This window comes from Phascolarctos cinereus, unplaced genomic scaffold, assembly GCF_003287225.1.
Source record: "Phascolarctos cinereus isolate Bilbo 61053 unplaced genomic scaffold, phaCin_HiC Scaffold_5;HRSCAF=322, whole genome shotgun sequence".
Classification (NCBI taxonomy): domain Eukaryota; kingdom Metazoa; phylum Chordata; class Mammalia; order Diprotodontia; family Phascolarctidae; genus Phascolarctos; species Phascolarctos cinereus.
In genome coordinates, this window is record NW_027555958.1 from 112,003,578 (window position 1) to 112,025,444 (window position 21,867).

At 35.4% G+C, this 21,867-nt stretch overlaps 1 protein-coding gene across 4 annotated transcripts in view; it reads right to left on the minus strand.

The window, feature by feature from the left end:
- ADGRG6 (adhesion G protein-coupled receptor G6) overlaps positions 1 to 21,867 on the minus strand; it is a 180,997-nt gene that overhangs the window by 42,494 nt on the left and 116,636 nt on the right. For all 4 annotated transcript variants that reach the window (XM_020972481.2, XM_020972483.2, XM_020972484.2 and 1 more), the window contains 8 exons: positions 19,916 to 19,968; positions 19,060 to 19,122; positions 13,755 to 13,897; positions 9,163 to 9,274; positions 8,299 to 8,357; positions 7,022 to 7,232; positions 5,016 to 5,187; positions 3,021 to 3,161 (listed from right to left, as the gene is read on the minus strand). In XM_020972481.2, the coding sequence (XP_020828140.1) occupies positions 3,021 to 3,161; positions 5,016 to 5,187; positions 7,022 to 7,232; positions 8,299 to 8,357; positions 9,163 to 9,274; positions 13,755 to 13,897; positions 19,060 to 19,122; positions 19,916 to 19,968 (954 nt within the window). The remainder of the gene's footprint in view (positions 1 to 3,020; positions 3,162 to 5,015; positions 5,188 to 7,021; positions 7,233 to 8,298; positions 8,358 to 9,162; positions 9,275 to 13,754; positions 13,898 to 19,059; positions 19,123 to 19,915; positions 19,969 to 21,867) is intronic.

Below are 21,867 nucleotides of genomic sequence, written 5' to 3' on the forward strand. Positions count from 1 at the left end.
TAGAAGGTATTTAAAAAGTACTTGTTATCTAAAAAGTGTTTTACTTATAGTGCAAGAGTTAAGTAATATAAATATTACTTTATCTGATCCTCAGTTCCCACATCGATAAAAGGAAGGGGGCAGGGTGGATGATCATAGTATAGTATGACTGCCCCTCTTGCAGCTTTTGCCCATGTCCTTTCACAATTCTGTTATGAAAGACAGGGGTGAGGGTTGAGGGGGGTGGGGAAGAAGGGTCCATCATAGTCCTTCCTTACTTTGTTTTAGCATCACAACGATGTCAATGGAGCTCTCAAACTCCTACCTTGTTATCCCCTATACTGCCACCTGATCAGCCTATCTTCCTATTCTTAATTTCTCTGATGACATTTTTCAATCCTATTCTTCTTTGAAGCTCCTCAAAGAAGATTATTGTTGCAGCCAGTTCATAACCACCAGGTACCTCTTTCCTGCCTTCTCCATGACATTTATTTTCAATTCTCCAAAGAATGTTTTGTTCCATGTCTTGTAGCCATATAGCTACAGTAGTAGAAAACTGGTATTAAAAAGATTAAACTTTATTTCTAGGAGAAACTTGGTTTCAATAAAGGAGTTTTACAATTTCATATGGATTGATCTATTTTTATTCAACTATGGGACCAGCTTCCCATCTATCTGTCCCTTCTGTCCCACCTACACATAATAATGCATAGGTGGGGCAGCTTTATAGGTTGTCCATCCAGATATATGCTGTTATCTGGGAAATAGATGTTCTTCATCCACTTGATCTTTCCTGTGCAGATAATCAAGAAAAACTCAAGTGGTTATGGGTCTTTTCTGTAATCTTCCCAGACTATTTGAAAACCAGCATAATACCACTGTATCATAGGAACCTCTGGAGTTCACCATTCACAAATACTCACTCCTCAGTCTGGATTCTTTGCTAGCTCACCTCTGTCACAACACTGAACATTTTTGACCTGGATATATTTTTCTGTTTGATTCCTAATCTTTTACTTATGATCAGAGAATTATTAAGTAGCATTTTTTCCATCATATCTTTCAAGGAATCTTGAATGAGTTTGATGTTTGGTGGGAGACATCTTATTAGAAGACAGCCTTGAAGGAAACATTTCGCTGTAATGAATCAAATGCTTTTTCAAATAATGAACACAACAAGCACTGGGTTCTACTTGTATTCTAGTCCATATCATCGAATCAATTGGGAAATGTTAAAGATGTGGTCTATAATGTCACTTTCCAAGGCCTGATTATTCCCTACGAATACCTTTATCACAAATGTATGTACTCCACTCATAAGTAGCTAACTCTTGTAAATATTTCATTTTTTTCATGACATAATACTGCTCAGAATCACCCATAATCCTTCACAATGTTTTATAAGTGAGCGTATATTCTAAATTGGTATTGACTGTGACTACCAGATTTCTCTTCACAAGTAATATACTAACTAATAATAGAATTTTTATGGACTTTCTTGGTCTTCTTGTTTTGACAAATGATACCAGTTAAATCTCTATATAAAATAATTTTAATAGCTTTTATATCCTTTACCTATTTTCATTTTTAATTATTCATCTAAATAGTTCAGGACTGAGTTATTTCAATTGTATGTTATATCTTTCTTCTCATTCTTTTTTTTTTAATAATTCTGACTTTTGCTCTAACAAATCAATGGTCTGATTGTACACAGGCAATTAATTCAAGAATATTTTATATCAATAATGAACATCAAGCTTACTTTGGTGAAATATCAAGGTGTCTTTAATCATTTTAAGAAGACATATAATTCTTCAAATAAATTCCAGATGAACATTTTTGAGGGAGAGTAGAAGTACAGAAAAAAATCTAATTTTGGTTTTAAGGATGTCATAACTCTAAAAATTTGGACATGAAGATATTCTAACCTTCCCTCCTCTAAATTTGTCTGTCTATATCATTAATTTGGCAATGTCATATGCTATTTTGTGAAAGCCACTAATTCTTCGGTCTTTTTGGTTCAACTTTCTCTACATTTTTGTCTTGTCTCCCCAGATGGGCTGTAATCATCTGTAGGGCAGAGACCATACATTATAGTACTTTGTTTTCTTCACAATATATTCCATATTGCCTTATATATTAAATATATCTCATATATAACTCGATTGATTTCAAAGTTCAGTGAATTATGATGGTAAGCTATACTTTCTCTTATTCCTTCAATGGATCTACTATCTATTTATCTATTGGAAAAGGGATAGCAGAATTCGTTTGTTGAAATAATATTTCCAATCTGATTTGAAAAATTTCAATTTTTCTCCTGTACAGCTGGGTTTCCTCTGAAATATCCTACATCAACTCATATTTTAGTATTTAAGAATCCTTACTTTTAAAAACAAAATATTTTAGCGTAGCTTTTGTAGATAAGTTCTATTTTCTGAGGCCAGGGTAGGTCATGGGTGTTTGCTGGCAGATTACTCTCTAGGATCTAGAAACAATGCCAATAAAAATGGTAATGTGTGCTCAGCACAATAGCACCCAATTCTGCGGATGTAAAAGAGCAGAAGGTCATTTGAAATACTAATAGGAAGGCTGATTAAAGCCAAGAATGCTGCTTATTACGAAAACACTACTTCCTTCTGAATGAAAAAAAAATTCCTTTCCCTTACTTAGTGAGTAATTCTCTTTAACCTCACTTACATTTGTCTAAAAAGATTGAAAATAGCTAATATTTGGCCTAAACAGAAATTGCAGCTACTTAGTAATAACAATATAAATTTTTATAGTAGAGTATTTAACTTGTATTTTTCAACCTGGAGTTTTGAAACTAATATTATCTTCTAGTATAAATCTGAATAAACTTATTATGTTAGCAGGTGTTTAAAACAATTATGTTACTAAAGGTCTTCATTTTAATAAAGAAATGAAGTTATTTTTCTATCATTCCTGATATGTTTAGCTTTAAGAGACTTGGAATCTTACCTTTTTTTTTTTAAAGTATTCAATGTAGATCAAGAAAAATTAATTCAACTTATACTTGCCTGAAAAAGTCCAGTTTTGTTGAAGAAAGTAAATTGAGCCCTTTTAACTGATTCAGATTCCTCTCTACTTAAATTCATAAGTAAACTTCGGGGTAAAATGACAGAAGCCAAAGAATTCACTTGACCTGTCTCGAAATCCATCTAGGAGACACACAAATAGAGTAGTCAAATAATTACAATAGTGTAATCACTCAGCACGTTTGACTAATGTGTGGTGATATCCCAAAGTACAGAAGTAAGTCCTGGGCCAATTGTTCCCTTCATTAACACATACTCATTTTATCATCTATTTGGATGAAGCCTCTGTGGAGAAAGACCTCAGGCTAGTTGCTCTTCATGTTTTTATGTGATCAGGATTTAGTGATACTGATTTATTTGAACAAAGAGAAATCTCCAAAATTAGTAGAGATTCTCAAATATGATAATCAGATTTTTTCTTCTTTAAAACCAAAGTAGTTAATTTATCAAATTTTCCAGATTCTTTGCAAAACAATTTGTGGTTTGGGAGTGTCCAGAGAAGAAAAAGAGAGACTAGGACTCTTTGGATTAAGAATAAAGAATGTCTATGGAAAGAGGAAAGTTTAAATTTCATGATTTTTCTTTTCCAGTACCTTGTACTTACACCACTGATTAAATGGCAGAAGGACTGATTTCATTAGAGTCAGTTTTCCACTTAACTTTTGGGACAGCCTTCACACAATGGTCTTTCTTTGGCCATGAAAAAAGAAAAATCTACAATTCACCTTGGTCCTAAACGCATACCTTCATCTAGATTCATGTCCAAGGGAAGAGAAGATTTTCTCTCCACATGCTAATAGAGCAGCTGGCTATCTAGTCTGTTCAAGCAGTTACAAAGTAGCATAGCAAAGACCATTGTTTAAATGTGTGAAAATGTGGTCACTAAATTTACAAAACAGAAATCCCATTGGCCCCACCCTCAACATGCCTTAGTCATCCCATTCTGTGGTAGGAATGTCTGCTAATCCCATTCCCACTCTCTATAAACCAAAGCCGGTCATGCAATACAACTTACACAGCTGATTTCTCTCTTTTTTGAGAAAGACAGAACTGACCCCAGTAACTGCTAAAATATATGAAATAGTAGATGATTAAACTACCTTTTCTTGACAACGAACTATCATCAATGAATTAGATACTCCTAATACAACTCTATACAAAGGAACTACATGCCATTTTAGCATGATCTGAAAACTTCCTTTCTGGTACTAAATAGTTAGAATCTGTAATCCACAGAAAAAGGGATCAAAAAGAAAGCCAGACTGAATTGTTTTCTGATGAAAATTAATTTTGCCAACAGTTTGGTTGGAATAGCACTGTCTCCAAAGGACTAAAGATCCCGCTGAGGACAAAGGAAAGATAAATGGTGGGTGTGAGCAGGCTGCAGCATGTCAACAAGCAGCAGCCTGGAATAAGAGTGAGAGTAAAGGAGTAACCAAAGAATTGTTTGACAAAAAGAGAAGATAAGCTGGTCACATGGTAAGAATGACAGATGCCAGGTGGTTGGCCAGAATGCTCCTTTCGGAAGAACTCCCGCCCCTTGGGTGGACCCCCTATGGCAAATGGAAGGATGTTGACAGAAGCTGCACAGGATAAATGGGCATGGAAGGACTGGGAACAGAGTCACTAGAAAGAACTCTCCAATTGATGACATCACAAATCCATGTGAATATTGAATACTTAAGTACTAATTCAGTTGCCAACCTCTTTGATTTTCAAAGTGGGGAAAATTACATTTTCCTCAAGTTCATTCTAAAATTATAGAACTTTTTGGAAGGACATTCAATAATTTTATCCTCCAACACACAGGTCACACCATCTCTAAATGATTCTAGAGAGATGACAACTTACCCTTACTTTAAGTCTTTATGCTCAAAATTGCTACAATTATCAGCCTCCTGAAAGGAAAGAAGGTAAGTATCCAAAACATATATGGATAGCTGTATTTCAAAAAGGCACAAAGCTATAAGCTCATACCTGGAAATATGAATCATTACTATTTGGGAGACCAATACTGAAAGTTGAGCCTTCATATGTCTCTGGGGTCAGAGACAACACTCCAAGAGCCAGATTTCGAGTTGTAATGTTCACAGGTTCTTCATTATTTAGCTTTATCTTAAAAGCCAACTCATCAATAGTTTTTAAAGCCCTAGAGACATCAAAAACACTATCATCATCATCATCATCATCATCATCAAAGAGTAAGTAGCAGACATTGGCATACACAGTATCACAGAGCAAGTTAAAAAATCGTGGGCACTGATCTTCAAAGCCCTTTATTAAACCAACATCATAGACACATATCAAACATACCTACAATGTACCAAATGTTTAGTCTCTGTTTTTAAGCAGGTGAATTCCTACAGCATTAAGGACAGATACTGCTCTGTCTTTGCCTTTAATATCTCAAGGGAAAAAAGTCCTGGGTATTTTATATTTGCATTAAGAATGAGAAAAAGAATCTACCACTTTTATTTTAACACGTAAACTGTTATCTGCAAAATGTGGATGAACTATTACCCCACCATCATTTAAAATGCATTGTTTTCATCAAAACTAAATGTTTTTCAGAAAGAAATCAGCAGTTACTTATGGGTATAGATGTTAGAATTTTTACGGAGAATTTTCTTTTCAGCAAAACGTTTAATTTGATGAGTATGTTCTGTTCTACTGAGGAGTGTTTACTTGCCTGTCTGGATGACCCTGGAAGAGCAGGGGCATTGTGTAACAATGGAGGCAGGCCACTTGCCCAAGGGTGTGTGAGAGCTTTTATAACAGAGCTTCTGGAATCCAAGGAGACCCTCCAGTGACCTTCAGTCAGAACCCCTGAGTAGAATCTTGGAGTATTGACATAAATTTCATCTTCAACATGGGAAACCCCTATAGTAATCTTTTAGGAACTATGTAAATCACACTCCTAGGTAACCTACAATAGAAATTATTGCTGGCATTAACTAGTTTCTTCCTCTGTTTTCTGTATCTTTCTGTAGAAAGATGATAAAGACATGGGAAAACATATTAAGACAAGCGATTACGCAATGCATTTAGAAACTTTTGTCTCACAATAGTGCTCATCAATAGAGCTAGTAAGGGCTAGGGGAAAGCCTAAAGTTATGGTTTATATTTTGTTATTACAAAGAAATGATTAGTGAAGAAATAAAAATAACTATTAACTAAATAGAAATCTCAGAGTGAATGCTATAAAACTACAAGGGGGCTTCATTACACCACTGTTTAGTATAAGCAGAATTTATTATCCAACGGTTCTAAGAGAACCTGTAACTCCCAAAAGACTCGGTTATGGTCCTTCCATAGTGTGTAACCTAAGATAGTAAGGTTTTTTAAGAAGTCTTAGTTATGTAATGGTTATATATTTGCAAAATGTCTACTTTTAGGAGGTTAGAGAATTATAAAAATTTTCTAGGTTTTTTCTGGTTCATATTTTACACAAAAATACTGCTATAGTCACACAAGTTATATGTAGGCTTCTTCTGTGTTGACAATGAACCTCACCTTGTCTTTTTTTTCAGTCCTTCGCATTCTTTGCATCTTATTCCACTAAAATTCTCCTATAGTGTTTCATCATAGGATAAGGACAATACCCTGGATTTTCTAAGGCTACTACCAGGAAGTATAAGATTCAGGTGTTTGTACCAAGCTATAAAAGCTAAGTATATGCCAAAGGGATTATTATTGAGTTTTTGGCCACAGTGCCCTATGAACACTAGCTACTTCAGTGTGGGATGGCATGATGTGCAGTCATGGAGATACTACCTACTCTGATAGAATCACAAACCCTTGAAGTGGTAAAGTAGACACATCTTACAGGAAGATGCCTTTAACATGTCACAGAAAACATGCTCTTTAGGGAAATACAATTGAGTATCTTGTGGCTTCAGCTTATCATTGAAATTTATGTCAAACTACAGAGGCAAAAGCATTTTTATCTACCCAGTCCCTCAGGAAGAAAAAAAAATACTTACTCAGAAGAAGACTCCAGCAATTCATTGTCTGAACTAGTTAAGATATTGGAAAATATGGTCATTACGGTTGAGCCTAAAGTTATGTCAATGTTTTCTTCATTATTTACAATTTTTTTGAGGTACTCCACAATACTGGTTATGTTGGCTGAGGTGAGGTTCTGTCTTTCACTAGTGAAATTTAGAAGCTCATTGGCTATTTCGTTTGTTATTCCTAAAAAATATACACAAAATCACAATAGAGAGTACATGAGAATATAATTACAAGACATTTTTACCTGTCTTTGACTCAGCTTCCTCATCTCTAAAATGGTAACGATACTTGCCAACATAACCACCTCACAGAGTCATTGTGATGATGAAATGATGATAGAAGATAAAAACTAAAAAATATATAAAGGCTACACAATTGTCTGCTATAATGACCTTACACTGAGTTCAGACGTTTGGTATGTTTCCTTCTCTATATGGCCTGCAGCTTCATTTTATATTCTTTTGCCATTCAGAAAATGCTCACAAAACTTCAGTTAGTGACATGGCAGTTAATTTCATGGAATGGTTGGGGAAAACTCTGAGGGAAAAAATGAGGCAGCATGGGGTAGAGGCTGGAGAGTTGACCTTGAAGCCAGGAATAACTGGGTTTAAGTCCTTCCTCTGTCATATATACCTGCAACTTTTAGTGTTCTAAACAACTAAGAATGAAAGAGAAAAAAGTGCTGACCTACAATGGGAGAAGGAATTTTCTCACCTGGGAGTTCCCTAAACCAATTACATCATAGTTCTCTATCTGTACTATAGAGGGAAGAAACCCATTTCCTTGACTCCACTCCTCTGTTAATGATTCTTACATATTAGCAGAAGTGCTTTCAAATGTTAAAGAGTTAAATTTCCCCTCCTCCTTTAATAATAGTAACAAACTGAGCTACTTAACAGATATGAGAAATTATTAAGGTCTCAATACCACCAAATACTCATAGCCACAACAAAACTTAAAGACATTACAGTGGAGGAGGCCTAAATCCATACTCTCAAGATATGTAGACTATCTCCACTATAATTTCCTTCCTGTTTGTCATGAATTTCAAATTAATAAGAGAAAATAGAAATAAAGGAAGAACTGTTCATTTTTGTTAACCTGAGGGAAGTGAAATATTAATTTGTTGGGTTTTAATATCAAAAAATAGCATATGGTAGGACAACAGTTCTGTAAAGGGTGGGAGACATAAAAAGAAACATCATTATCATTTTGACAGCTGAAAGAATATTACTTGTTCACTCACCGGTACAATTTGTTAAGTCAGGAGGTCCCCAGTAAGTTTTGTTTGTGGTATCCTGATGGCTAAGCAACAAATATTCATATTTCAATGCACATTCATGTAAACCAAAACATTTTATACTTTTAAAACAAAGAACTTTAAAAAGAGGTTAAGAAAGGCTTTTTAGAGCTTCCTATGAATTTCTAAACAAAAAGCTTTATGATAAAAAGAATAATCAGTAAAAGTAATCCTGGACACATTTAAAAAATGAAATAGTAAGCTTTATAACAATGTAAGGAAGCACAATTAGTACACGGTGCACTGCACTGTATTGCGAAGGTCTGCCAAATGAGCAAACCCCCACCCTTATTGCCAACATCCCATTCCACTCTACCCCTCCCATTATGCTGACTCCCCAATCCTGGTCATCCAGCCTCACTGCCTTGGATGTGAACTTTCTACCTTCTCTCCAAGCACTACTCTCACCCCATTTGACCTATTTCAAAGTTCTATTCTCTGATGTTAACTTCCTCTTCTTCCACTTTCCCCAACTTTACCACTCATACTCAATTAGCTCTTTGCTCCCCTGTCCCTTACTATTCTCCTATTCTATGTCCCCCAGTTCTAGATTAATTTTCCTCTATATTAGTGTTGATACTTTACTGTTTAACCACTTTAAGGGTTTAATTGCTACCATCCCAAAAATCTCAATCCCCAGGGCTCTGGGTTCTTTCTGGCAGTATCATCTATCACCACTTGAATTACCAGAAATTAGTCCTTCACAGATCTGAAATTCTATAATTCTGTGAATTTTCATGGTGTAATACACGCAGTACATCCAAATGGAAAGTTGAGTTTTAGCATTGCTAATCAAGTTTACTGTCTTACCAAGTTCGTGATGCAAAATAGCCAGGTTTCCCTTTACATTGCTGCATCTGGACAGCTGGTTTTGTGGTTGACCATTTATAGCCTTCAGGTTGCTCATTTTCTGGACATGTCCCTGTGTAAGAACAAACCACAATAAGATTCATCCGAACTAATTCATTTAACAGGAAGAGTGTTCTAATCAGTCTGCCATCTTTAAATCCTTGATCCGTGGTCAGGAAGACCTGTTCCAATCTTGCCTCCACTACTTAATTTACTGTGTGACCCTTCACAAGGCACTTAACATTTTTGTGTCTCATGTTTCCTCATCTGTACAATAAGGAGATTGGACTGAATGGCCTTGAAGGATCCTTGCAGCAACTAAATCTCTCCTTAAGGTGTGTGTGTCTGTGTGTGTTTGTGAATGTGTATGTACTTGTCTTAAACAGGCAGTCACTTTTCCATCAATATTCTTAGATGTATGTACTTTCAAAATTTACATACATAAGGAAAAAACGTGAATTCTAAGATCTTCCATAAATGTTCAGTTTGATTTAAATCTATGCGTGTGTATGTGCAAATGCAAGTGTGTGTGTTGTGCTGTCACAGAAAGAACTCTAGATTTGGAGCTAGAGGATCCAAGTTTGAATCCTAGCTCAGTGATAATTTAGGCAATTTTGACAAAGTTTGGCAAAAGGATTCTAGAACTCAGTTTTCTCATTTTTTTTTTAATTATAGGGATTTGATGAGATAATCATTATACACCTTTCAACTTTTAGGTACTATAAGCCTAACACAAAGATGTGCTATGATAGGACCAATGTTTACTAGTGTTTCCCTAACTTCTTTCCCTACCACTTACAACATGGATTAGACCTGGACCCTCCTTTCTCTCCTTCAACAGGGATCAGATTTCCTGAAAGTGGACAAAATTATCCCTAGGACTTTAGCCATGGCTTCTCAGATGCAGCATCCTAGTCACCAAGGGCATAAAAAGTCCCAGCTGTGCCCCTCAGATTCAGTGGATTTTTGAAAACTATACAATTCGCCACATCCTTAACCATATCCTTCCCTGATGACCAGATGTGTTTCCACATGGTGGGGGAGAAGGGACAATGAGAGGAGCCAAGCACCACTGTATCCTTGCTTCATATCCTTGCTGTCTTAGATAAAGTAAATCTCCTTTTGCTAAGAGTTCAATGACTTGTGAGTCCCTCCTATTGGCTCAACATGGAACCTGAATTACTTGTGTGCTGACGTCAGTGCTGCCTCCTACATGTGTATATTTACATATGTGTACATAATGATATTTACATAGCATTGTGCACCAGGCACTGTACTAAGTGCCTCATAGGAGTCATCTCATTTGATCCTCACAACAACCCTGAGAGAGGTGTGCTATTATTATCTCTATTTTACGAATGAGGAGACTGAGGCAAACAGAAGTATCTCTTAACTATTAAGTGTCTGAGGCTGGATTTGAACTCATTTTTTCTGACTCCAGGCTCATTGTTTTATCCACTGGGCCACCTATGTATGTGTATGTGTACAGTGAGTTCTATAAGTCTAACAGAGAGAAGTTTGTACATAACAGTGATATACCACATACATGTCTTCATGTACTTAGCAAAAGAAATGTCCAGTCTCTTAAAAGATAAATCTAGTTATCATTCTTATGTGTGCTATGAATGAAAAGACCAAAAGTACTTTTTCTATAGACCAGGACTTAATTTCCCTTACCAAACATAGTAGTATATAATGCCAAAATATCTCTAAACTGTATAACACTAAAGTATTTCATACAAGGAAAGAGCAGTTGACCGAAAACCAGGAGACCTGGTTCTTCATCCTAATTCTCCCACTACTTTGATGTGTGACCTTAAGCAAGTCATTCGAATTCTCTAGGTCTCTGGAAAACCTCTCCTCCCTTCCAGACAGGGAAGGTCTCCTCTCCTGTAAAGTAAAACTACGGGACCAAACAATCTCTAAGGTCTCTTCCAGCTCTGATATTCTGTGATGTACTACATAAGAGGCACTTAATTCTACTAGTTTGGGTGATGGGACTGGATAAAGTCCCTGGAAGCATAAGGAGCCCAGGTTCAGACACATCATGAAGCAAGTGAGGCAAGGTCAGTATCAGAGAAGACAAAGAGCATCTTTCTTCAAAGTTACATAGTAGGGTAAGGTCTTGCTGGAGGAGAATGGAAAACTTTCTACGTCATAGAAACCACCACTTTTTGCTTCAATGACCATCACTGACATTTTCAGATTCAAGAGTATTCCTCTTCAGGCAAAAGTTCTTTTTGATGCCTCAGAAACAGCCAGTACACATCTTTGCAGCTATTTCCCAATCTACTGTTAGGATTTTTGATCAGCAGCACCTACATACTGAAATCTTGTTACCCTATTGGAAGGTGCCCTATTTCATGTCTCCTTTTAGCAAACACAGGGTTGTCCTACTCTTGATTCACTGAATCAGACAAACAAGTATTTAGCAATCCACTTTGATATGTAAGGTACTGTACATGCCGCTATATGTTCTGGGGATACAAAAGAAAAAGAAACCAACAAATCATGAAAGCGTCACTGTCCTCAATAGAATACATTCTACAGTTGCGCATATATCTGGGCCTGGAAGCATTTCTTCAGTAGAAGTTGATGGGATACTACTAAGTTACTCTTATCAATTCTTTTCATACTTGACATTAAACATGGCTTACATGGCAAATTCAAGGAAAGTCATATAATTTCTGTAGAGCATCCACATTTCAAAGTTACAAAGGCCAGCTACAACCAATGCTTAATAGACTTCTTATTTATTCTAAGACTTGACACAACATTTACATTGCATTCTACCTTATAGTTTCTCAAAGGATTTCCAGCTACTTTGGCTCTATTTTATTTTCCTTTTGTTTATATTTTTTGGTTATTTTTTGGAAGCTGAGGTATCTCTGTGAAATTCTATGACATATTTTGGTTTATATTGCTGAAGAAAATATATAGCTTGGGTTGAAATGTCTCTGAAGATGCTGCTGCATGAATTGTCCTATAGCCTTTTTTGTAAATAACCTTGTCTCCTATAATAGATTCTAAATTTTTTTAAGAGCAATACTCATGTCTTATTGGTCTTTGGTCCCATTCCTGTGCCCTTCTCCTTCCTCTAGGGCTACAGTTAAGGTCCTGTGAATAAAAAAATCACCTAAAGTGGTTGCATGTATTAGAATACACACTATTTGAAGTTATATTTATGTAAAATTTGATAACTGGTTACAGTCCATTGGAAAATATGTAGTGTAAAGAACACAACCATTTCACAGGATTCATTATTCACACTAATTGGGATCTAGCTATGTGTGCATATAGTAGGTGCTTAATGTTTGCTTAAATGAATTACTTTTAGATTCTTTCCTAATAGCCTCAGTTCAGAACAGTCACTGATTACAAAGTGATTCCTGTTATTTTGTACTTCTTTCTTTATGACTCTTTCAAAGTCATAGTTACAAGCACTGAGAAGCTCCTGAAATCTTTTAAAGGAGAACCAGAAAGTTTATGCTTTTAAATTGCCTACTATATCTTTAGGTATAGTTTATATGAAATGGATTACATAAGAAATTCTTCACTGAACAAAAATTCTTCATTCCGGCCATTATGGAGAGTGGAGTGGTCAAGACAGAAGTGTTTGGAGATTATGAGCTCAAAGAGGCTTCAGAGGTCATTTAATCTAACCTCATTTTACAGATGAGAAGCTTAGAGTGGTTAAGTGAGCTGCACAGGGTGGCACAGCCCTTCAGAGGTAGGGTTCAAAAGCAATTCTTCCAGACTCAACATCAAGCACTTTATCCTCTATGCTACATGGCATCTCAATCTATAACAATATCTATAACTGTCCATAGCATCATAGATAATAAAAGCATCTTTACATCTTCTAGGCAAATATGCTAGGCTAATTTTTATCAATGATTCCAATTATGTCAAGAGCTCTTAAAAGATACAGGAATATAATGGGGAGGTCTTTAAATTCCACATTTTTTCCATCTGTTGTGTAGCCAATGTCTTTATGATGAGCCCTGCAAGTATCATATGATTTTGTGAATTTAGGTATGATGAAGTATGTTCAAGTCTTGTAAAAACTAAGCCTTCTTGTTTAGAATTTTCAGTAGGTAAGCCACTAGATCATGTATCTTTATGGTTCTCTATGCTTCTGTGTGAGGTACTGATTTCCTCAAAATTGTCAGAATGTATCGTAGTCTCATCATTCTCCTGTGGTTCCACAACATAAATTCTGACAATTGCATGTTAAAAATGCTACTAGGAAGTAAGTGTCTGAATAATGATAACACAATATCTATGTTTTTTCAGTTAATGAATTGAGAAAGGGAGGAAATGAAAGTCAGTACAACCTGGAAATTCACTTGAACCACAGCTACAGTGTCTAGCTTATTTGTGGCAATCAAAGGGATTTTGTTTCCAAGTACAAAGAAGAACAGCTAGGTACAGGTTTTATTCCAGGAGAATATGAAGGGAGAGTTATGAGATATTGTTTTCACATTTTAACAAAAAGCCAAATAAAAACAGTCATACAAAATTTTCAAGAAATTAAAATTAGAGTAACTTACCAATTTGCTTCACATTCACAGTGTACAGCTTCAAGCCATCACCTAAAGATTCATTGCTTCCTAAAAGCTTCTGCTGAATGAGTTGGCCTTCCAAGCTGATGTTGTTCGTAGCATTATAAACTAAAAGGGCCAAAATCATCAATCTGGAAAATAATATTTCCAATGATGGGATTAAAAAGTGGGTGAACATAAAATATTGTACAGTAAAAACTAATGGAATGAAACATTTAATGAAGCTCTTTCCACCATTCTTGACCATATAAACTTTAAGAATAAAAGAGAAAATCCAAAATAATCTCTAGGTTTTATTAGGTAGAAGGCATACACTGATAGCTTGACCTGACAGGTTTCACTAAATCCATAATGCTTACCACAGTATTTTCTTTCTTAATAATATTTCTCAGTTTTTGATGGTCTTGATCCTTTGACATGAAACAATATCTGAGTGATGATACCTGAGTGATCATTCAGAGATCATGTGATTATATGACTAAATTAATTTTCTTCAAATGTGAGAACACCAAAAATAGGATGCTTTCAGGCCCTAGGGAGCATGGACTGCAAAGCCTAAAGTGATGACCCATTAAATGGTATATTCAGTTCACAAGACCAATGTCGTTAGAGCTGGAAGACACCTTAGAGATCATGTAGTTCAACCTCCTTATTTACCATAGGAGGAAAGAGATACTTAAAGTTTAAATGACTTGCCCAAGGTCACACAGGTAATAAATAACTATGCTTGAGGAAGTTAAACAAATTCAATAAAACCAAAAGTTGCCATATTGTCTCATAAAGAAAGGTACTGTGTAGATTCAAAAATACAATAAATTTAAAATTAAAATGGGGGTTTTGTTTGTTTTAACCTTTAGCCATGTAAGATACTAAGCACCAGTGACTAAAACCTTCATATGTCTTTTAGGAAATACGGGCATAAATCTATCAAGAACAAAAACAAAACAAAAAACTAATGAGCATTCACAATGGATAGAGCACCAGCTCTGGAGTCAGGAGGACCTGAGTTCAAATCCAGCTGTAGACGCTTGACACTTACTAGCTATGTGACCCAGGGCAGGACACTTAACCCCAATTGCCTTGCAAAACAAATCAAAACAAAAACAAAACAAAACAAAAACAAAACACTGACGAGCAATAGCAATGATGAGGAAAAAGTATTGCTTTTAATTTTCCCCCCAAAGAAATATAATAAAAAACCATCCACACTTAAACATATTTCTAATTATTTAATCTGTAGCCCAACTGAGATAAAAGTACTTTACCTATGCTTTCATATAAGCGTTGGTAAGAAAGTAATGCTATATTTTTCTTTACCTAGACATCCATCAGAGAAATCAATTTCTGACTTAGCATTTGAATGTCACCTTTATTTATAAAGATATTTTGAAGAAGACTATCATTTCTATGAGAGGCAGCCTGGTATAATGGATAGAGAGTTGGCTTCAAGCCAAGAAGGACACTATTCAAGTCTAGCCCCTGATTCATTACAGCTGTGTGAGCTGGGACAAATGACTTAACCTCTCAGTGCTCTCTAGGTAACCGTCTAAAACGAAGTTGCAGAGAAGGTGCTGACCTACATAGGTAGTGGGAGTTTCTTCAGCTAGGAAGTTCCCTATACCAATAAAATTACTTGTCCAATCTCTATTCCAACAAGTGACAATAATTAAACATCACTTATAGAGCCATAGCTCTTTAAATTCAGAATTCTAGGGGCAGCTAGGTGGCACAGTGGCTAGAGCTCCAGCGTTGGAGTCAGGAGGACCTGAGTTCAATTCTGAGCTCAGACACATGACCCTTACTAGCTGTGTGACCCTGCGCAAGTCACTGAACCCCGATTGCCTCACCCCCCCAAAATTAGAATTCTGTGTCTTTAGGATAATAATGACAATTTACTCATATAACAGTTTACAATTTATAAAATGATTTACATATGTTACCTTATTTGAGCCTCATAACCCTGTGTGAAAATAATAGTATAGATATAGACAGATATGCATATATCTATATCTATAATATTAACACTCTCTATATAGATCTATCTATATCTATCAAACATATTTGTATATGTAGACAGTTATATATGTATATATCTGGGGGGGGGGAGAGAGAGAGAGACAGAAAGAGAGAGAGAAGGAGAGAAAGGCAGAGGCAGCTCGGTGACACATGAGGCTGGACCTGAAGTCAGGAAGATATGAGTTCAGATTTGGCCTAGACACTTACTAGCTGTGTGACTCTAAGCAAATCACTTAATCTCTGACTGCCTCAGTTTCCTCATCTATAAAATGAAGATAAAGATAAAAATAAAGACAAAAAGATAATAGAAATTATGGCACATCATTGTTGTGAGGATAATATGAGATGTTTGTAAAATGCTTTGCCAATTTTAAAGAGCTATATTTAAATTTTGTTATTATTATTATTATTATTATTCTCATTTTACAGATGAGGAAACTGAGTGTCGGCCTAGTTTAAGCAAGTGACTTACTTAAAGTGCTATAGATAGTAATTCTTATTATTTTCATTGACTATTGGCAATTGGACCAAAAAACCTGCCTTGGTACCACTTGAATCTTTTGTACCTGCATCTGAAGGAGCATTCTTTTCTGATAGATGGAACCACATAGAGCAGCACATATGCAGAATCTTTGCCCAAATCAGAAAGAAAACAGTTCTTCTAAACAAACTGTCTTTGCCCTGTGGATATTCACAACTGATTGCTTATGTGATGCTGGTCACTAGAAGAGTTATAGTAAAGAAGCTGGAAAAGGTCAAAGTTGTCCTTCTGGACAGGGTCCCTCTTGGGGTTCACTTGCTCCTTTGGGGTATGACTGTATGGTTCAACTTTTGGAACAGACTTTACAGGAAAGACTACAACTAATTAAATAGTGGAGTAGGAGGAAGCAGTGACATTTGGTTGGACAAGGGACAAGAGTCTTGTGGCTATCTGAAATCTTCTTCTTCAGAGCATGAAGGAAATGCCACAAAGCTATAAAACAAAAACCAGTTCTCTATGTAAACAGAATAACCCCCATCATGGGATTATTCATCATTGTAACAACAGTAATTTACGTTTGTGAGATTTAGTGTGGCATAGTAAATGGAAAACCAGTCTTAGAACTGGAAAACGGGGGTTCAAGTTCTGTTTCTTACACTTACCATGTAACTCTGGTCAAGTCACTTAACTTCCCAGGACAACTCCCTAAGGATACAAATTGCAAAGAAAGTGCCAACCTCAGTGAATATAGGGAGATTCTTTACTCAGGAGCTCCCTTCGCCAATGAAATCACAGATGCAGTCCCTATCCCAGGCTCTTACCTACCATACTCCCATTTGAGCCTCACAACAACTTGGTGAAGTATGACAAACACTCCAAGGAGAAACTTTGATGCACATTGGAGATTGCTGTGCAATTTAAGGTCTAGGAGAGTTGCCTAGGGCACTGAGAAAATAAAGAGACTTGACAATCATCAACTAGCCTTTATGTTTCAGAGGTAAAATATGAACCCAGATCTTCTTGACTCTTAAACTCTGCAACACTGTCTCTCAAGGTAGGTTCTACATATATTGTTTTCTCCATTTTCAGATAAGGAAACTGACTGAGAGATTAAGTGATATGTTCACATTTATATAGATAATAAGTTTCAGAGACAGAATTTCACCCATGTCTTCCTGCTTTTTGTTAGTCCAATATTCCACCTACTACACAGTGATGCTTTACACATAAATGAAATCTTTCAAAATAGGTTTATAAAAAGAGATGGCAGATCCAAAAACAAAGACAGACATTTATTTCTCTGACGGATGCCTAGGCAAAGAAAAATTTTGTCATTACCTTCTGAATAACTCTTATACAACTCGTATTTTTAACCAGTCAGAATGGTCAGAATGTAAAAAATAACCTAAAAAGTGACCCAACCTATAGATGTGCCTACAAAATACAAAACGAAAACAAAAAAAATGTATTCGACAGCAATAACAACAATTACAATAAAATGAGACAATCTTATTGACATGATTTATAAAACAACTGGCTACATTTTCTACTTTCAAATACTTTTCAAGTGTTTTTATTGTCCTTCTGAGACTGCCTACATAATTTGGAAACCATTTGCCTAAAATTATTTTGTGCTGGGAATATAGTATAGTTTATATATTAGTTTTTAATTTCAAGTGCTCCTGGACAATTTCCTTTATGGTAGGACAATGGCTGGACTTAGGTACTTTATACATTTGTCTGCCTATGTGATAATTTCAACATAAACTTGAAATTTGAAATCACAATGAAAACTCAGGCCCCTATTTTTTCCTTGAGTGACTCTTTTGAATTTAAAAAGAGAGAAAACATGTTACTCGAGAATAAACATAATAATACCATATTTAATATTTCATCCATTTTCAGATGTCTTACTTCAATAACGTTCATCAGGCATAGCTTTCTAGTACGTGTTAAAAGTCCCATCCCAAGGGGAAAAAAGAATAGATACTAATACTGAAAAATGCATTTGAACTTGACACTTTATAAAATTTTGTTTGATTTCAATAATAATAAACATTTATTAAGCAGATACTGTTACATGCACTATGCTATATGCTGGGGATACAGCAACAAAAATGAAAAGGACAATACATTCTATTGGTAAGGTTGGAAACAACTCATGCAAAGATAAGTAAATTCAAAATACATATGGTTTGGGAAACAGGGGAACAATAACAAATGGGGTGATTAAGGAAGACCTCTCGTAGCAGGTGGCCTTTGAGCTGAGCCTTGAAAGGAGCTACAGATACTAGGAAGTGGAGGAGGGGAAGGAGAGAGGTCCAGTCAAGAGGAGGAGCATGTTGAAAGTTTGGAGAAGAAATGTCTTGTATGTAGTACAGCAAGTGGGCCAGTTCATTTGGAATAAGCAAAGGAGGTGGGGTGACTTGTATGGTGACTACCAAATATATAGTCATTTTATTTGGTAAGGAGGAAAAATTTATTCTTCAATGTTAATTTATTCTCCAATTTTTCTTTGTGTTAAAACATATTAACAGAGCCTTTTTCCACATAGTTTCTCAAAGTAAAATTATCTTGATAGAATCTCACAAAAGTACCAAAAAGCTATTATGTCAGATATGAAACTTAGAAAAGCATATATACCACTATCCAAGGGGTCACTATAGTATCTATGAGTCCAAAAAGGAATGGATCCCCCAGATTCAAAGCATGGAGAAAGAAGAGTTGGAAGAGATTGGCTAAATTTTGTGGTAAGGAGCTCTGAAATATAAATTAAGCCACTGGCAATATTGTTACCTTTGATCATCTTCAACACTTCTTTTGACTTTTATCTTCTCTTCTCCAGTGTTCAGATGAACACTACAAGCGTAAAGGAATATATTGATCACTATCATGAACATTTACTGAGCACCTGCTATGTACAAGGCAGTATGTGTGGTACTGATATATAAAAAGGTATAAAATACAGTCCCTACCCTCAAGTGACTTATAGCCTGAATGGTCAGGTAAAAGGAATTTTAGTTAATTATTTATTATTTAATTTCAGGTTAATTAATTCATAATAACTCATCTACTCTAGGACTGGACCAGTGATTTCATTGTATTAGGGAATTCCTATTAAGGAATCTCCCACCACCAGTTTAGATTTGTATCAATGTAGAGAGTTACCTGTAGTGCACAGAAATGACTCACTCAGCCAGTTTATATCTGAGGTGGAACTTGAATCCAGGTCTTTCTGACTGAGGCCAGCTCCCTATTCATTATGCTAAGCTGCCTCTCTCTTATTCTAACAGGTAGGTGGTAAAGTATCACTATTCTTATTTCACTGAAGAGGAAACAAGCTTGGACAGGTAGTGGCTTGCATATGGTTATATAGCTGGTGGTCTGCATGTCCCTTGAGTCCGAGGTCCAGTATTGTTTTGATTTTTTTTTCCATTATACTAAGCTAACTCTTGGCTGGCATAGAGAAAGTAAGGTTTAATAGGATTAGTAATGTATATGCACTTAGTTATGTGTATACATGCTATATAATTATTACTATATCATATATGCGATATCATACACAAATTGTAGATATTACATATAGTATATATCTTAGACAAAACAGTTATGTCACTTTTTCATTTTTCAAATAACAAATTCTATCATTTACCTGATATTGACCACATAGACTGTATAATTCCAATTTTGAAAAGTAGAGTTGAGCTGAAAAATACAACATACTAGTCAAAGAGAGAAGGGGTGAGATTTTTTTTAAGAAAAAAAAACCTTTCAACTAAAATAGACAACTTTGTTTAAAATGGTAAATTCTTAGTGGGAAAAACATACTTAGATTTACTCAGTTGTGATGTTATAGATAATTTTAAACCACTCATCTTTTCTTCTATCATCTCACTGTACATTTCAATGAACATCAGGGAAAAGAAAGTATACAAAAGAGACTTTTAGGATACAATACCATCAGGGCAATAGACAGTAGTCTCTTGAAGCAAATGAATATTCCTGGAGAACATTCTATTCCCTTTAAGTAGATTTCACTTGTTTATTTTTACCATGTTTAGTTCCTAATCGTATTACACCTACTTTTTAGTTGTGACAAATGAATTGACCACAGCTTTTGGAGACTATTATCCAACCAATAAAATAATTTTAAAAACTTAATTTTTCTAAAAAAAAATTAAAGTAGCATTTAACTTGAAAATATCTTGTTTCTAATATTCTTATGAGAAATAACTAAAATAAATGTATTGTTCCCCTCTCCATCCCCATGAAATTAGACATTTCATGCTACTCACTGAGGTTTCTTGTGCCTTTCATTAAGTAAGACATTAGGATTTTTCTTGAGTTATAAAAGGGGAAAATAAAGCAGACACTGATGCTTTCACTTGCAAAAACGAAAATAAATGTAAGTTCCTGAAACTTCACTACTCCCTCTCCTTTTTTTTAATTAAGGAAGTAAAATTCTTCTAAAACTAGGAGAACAAGTCAAGTCTAGCTTCACAGGATTTAAGAAAATGGAGTTAAACAAGTACAAGCCAAGAAAAGGCTGTTTCCTCTGATTATGTAGTAGAGTTTTCATTTGAATACAATAGCGATTTTTAAAGTGTTTTTCTTATCCCTCTAGATATCTGATTTCAGAAAAAGGTAGGGGGAAGGGAGGTTCTACCTTATCTGGTTACGATGTGATTTCACTCATTTTTCTGAAATTTGTTTCAAGGATACAGAGAAGCTTTCTAAAAACATGTTATGTTCCAAACTTTTTGACCCTTGATGGAGCAAAGTAACATTTATTAAGTTTTTCAGTTATTTGGAAACCACATACTTCAGATTGAAAGATTTCAAGGAAAAAAATACTAGTCCTTGGGTCTTCTCTTTGCCACTTTCCTCATGCTTCTCAAGGACAAATTTGTAATTTCTTTTTATCATGTATGTAGCATTTGAGAAAATAACCATCTTTGATTTAATTATTTTGAGCCATCTATTAATTTACACAGCAGTAACATAGCATTATGGCATTGGGAGAGAGATATGGGAGGGACAGAGAAGAAAGGAGGGAGAGAGGGAGGAAAGGAGAGGGAGAGTGACAGAAAGAGAGAGAGAGAGAGAGGGAGGGAGGGAGGGAGGGAGAGAGGGAGAGAGGGAGAGAGAGGGAGAGAGAGAGAGCACGAGAGCACTACCCCTGGAGTCAGAAGACCCAGGTTCAGGCCCTACAAGTAACATAAAGGTTATGGGATCTTAGGCAAGTAACAAAATGTCTTAGTATAGCAATATCTTTAAGACTAGTTTGAAGGGAAGGTGCAAACCTGAATCAGCAGAGGAAATTCATCCCTGGGAATGCTAAAGACCCAAGTGATGATTTTCCCTATAACAATGAAATCAAAGATGAGATCCAAAAAAGAAAATGAATTTGGTAGATAGTTCTTTGATTTATTACATTAATTTCTTGTTTCTCAGTGTTTGAATACAAAAATAATTTCAAACAAGAAAAATTTATATGGTAAACATTTTACAGTTAGCTAACTGCTTAGAAAAGATACAAAGTGTCCATTTTAAATGTAAGTAATTTCAAAAACAAAAATTTAGTTCTTCGACTTTAGATTTGTT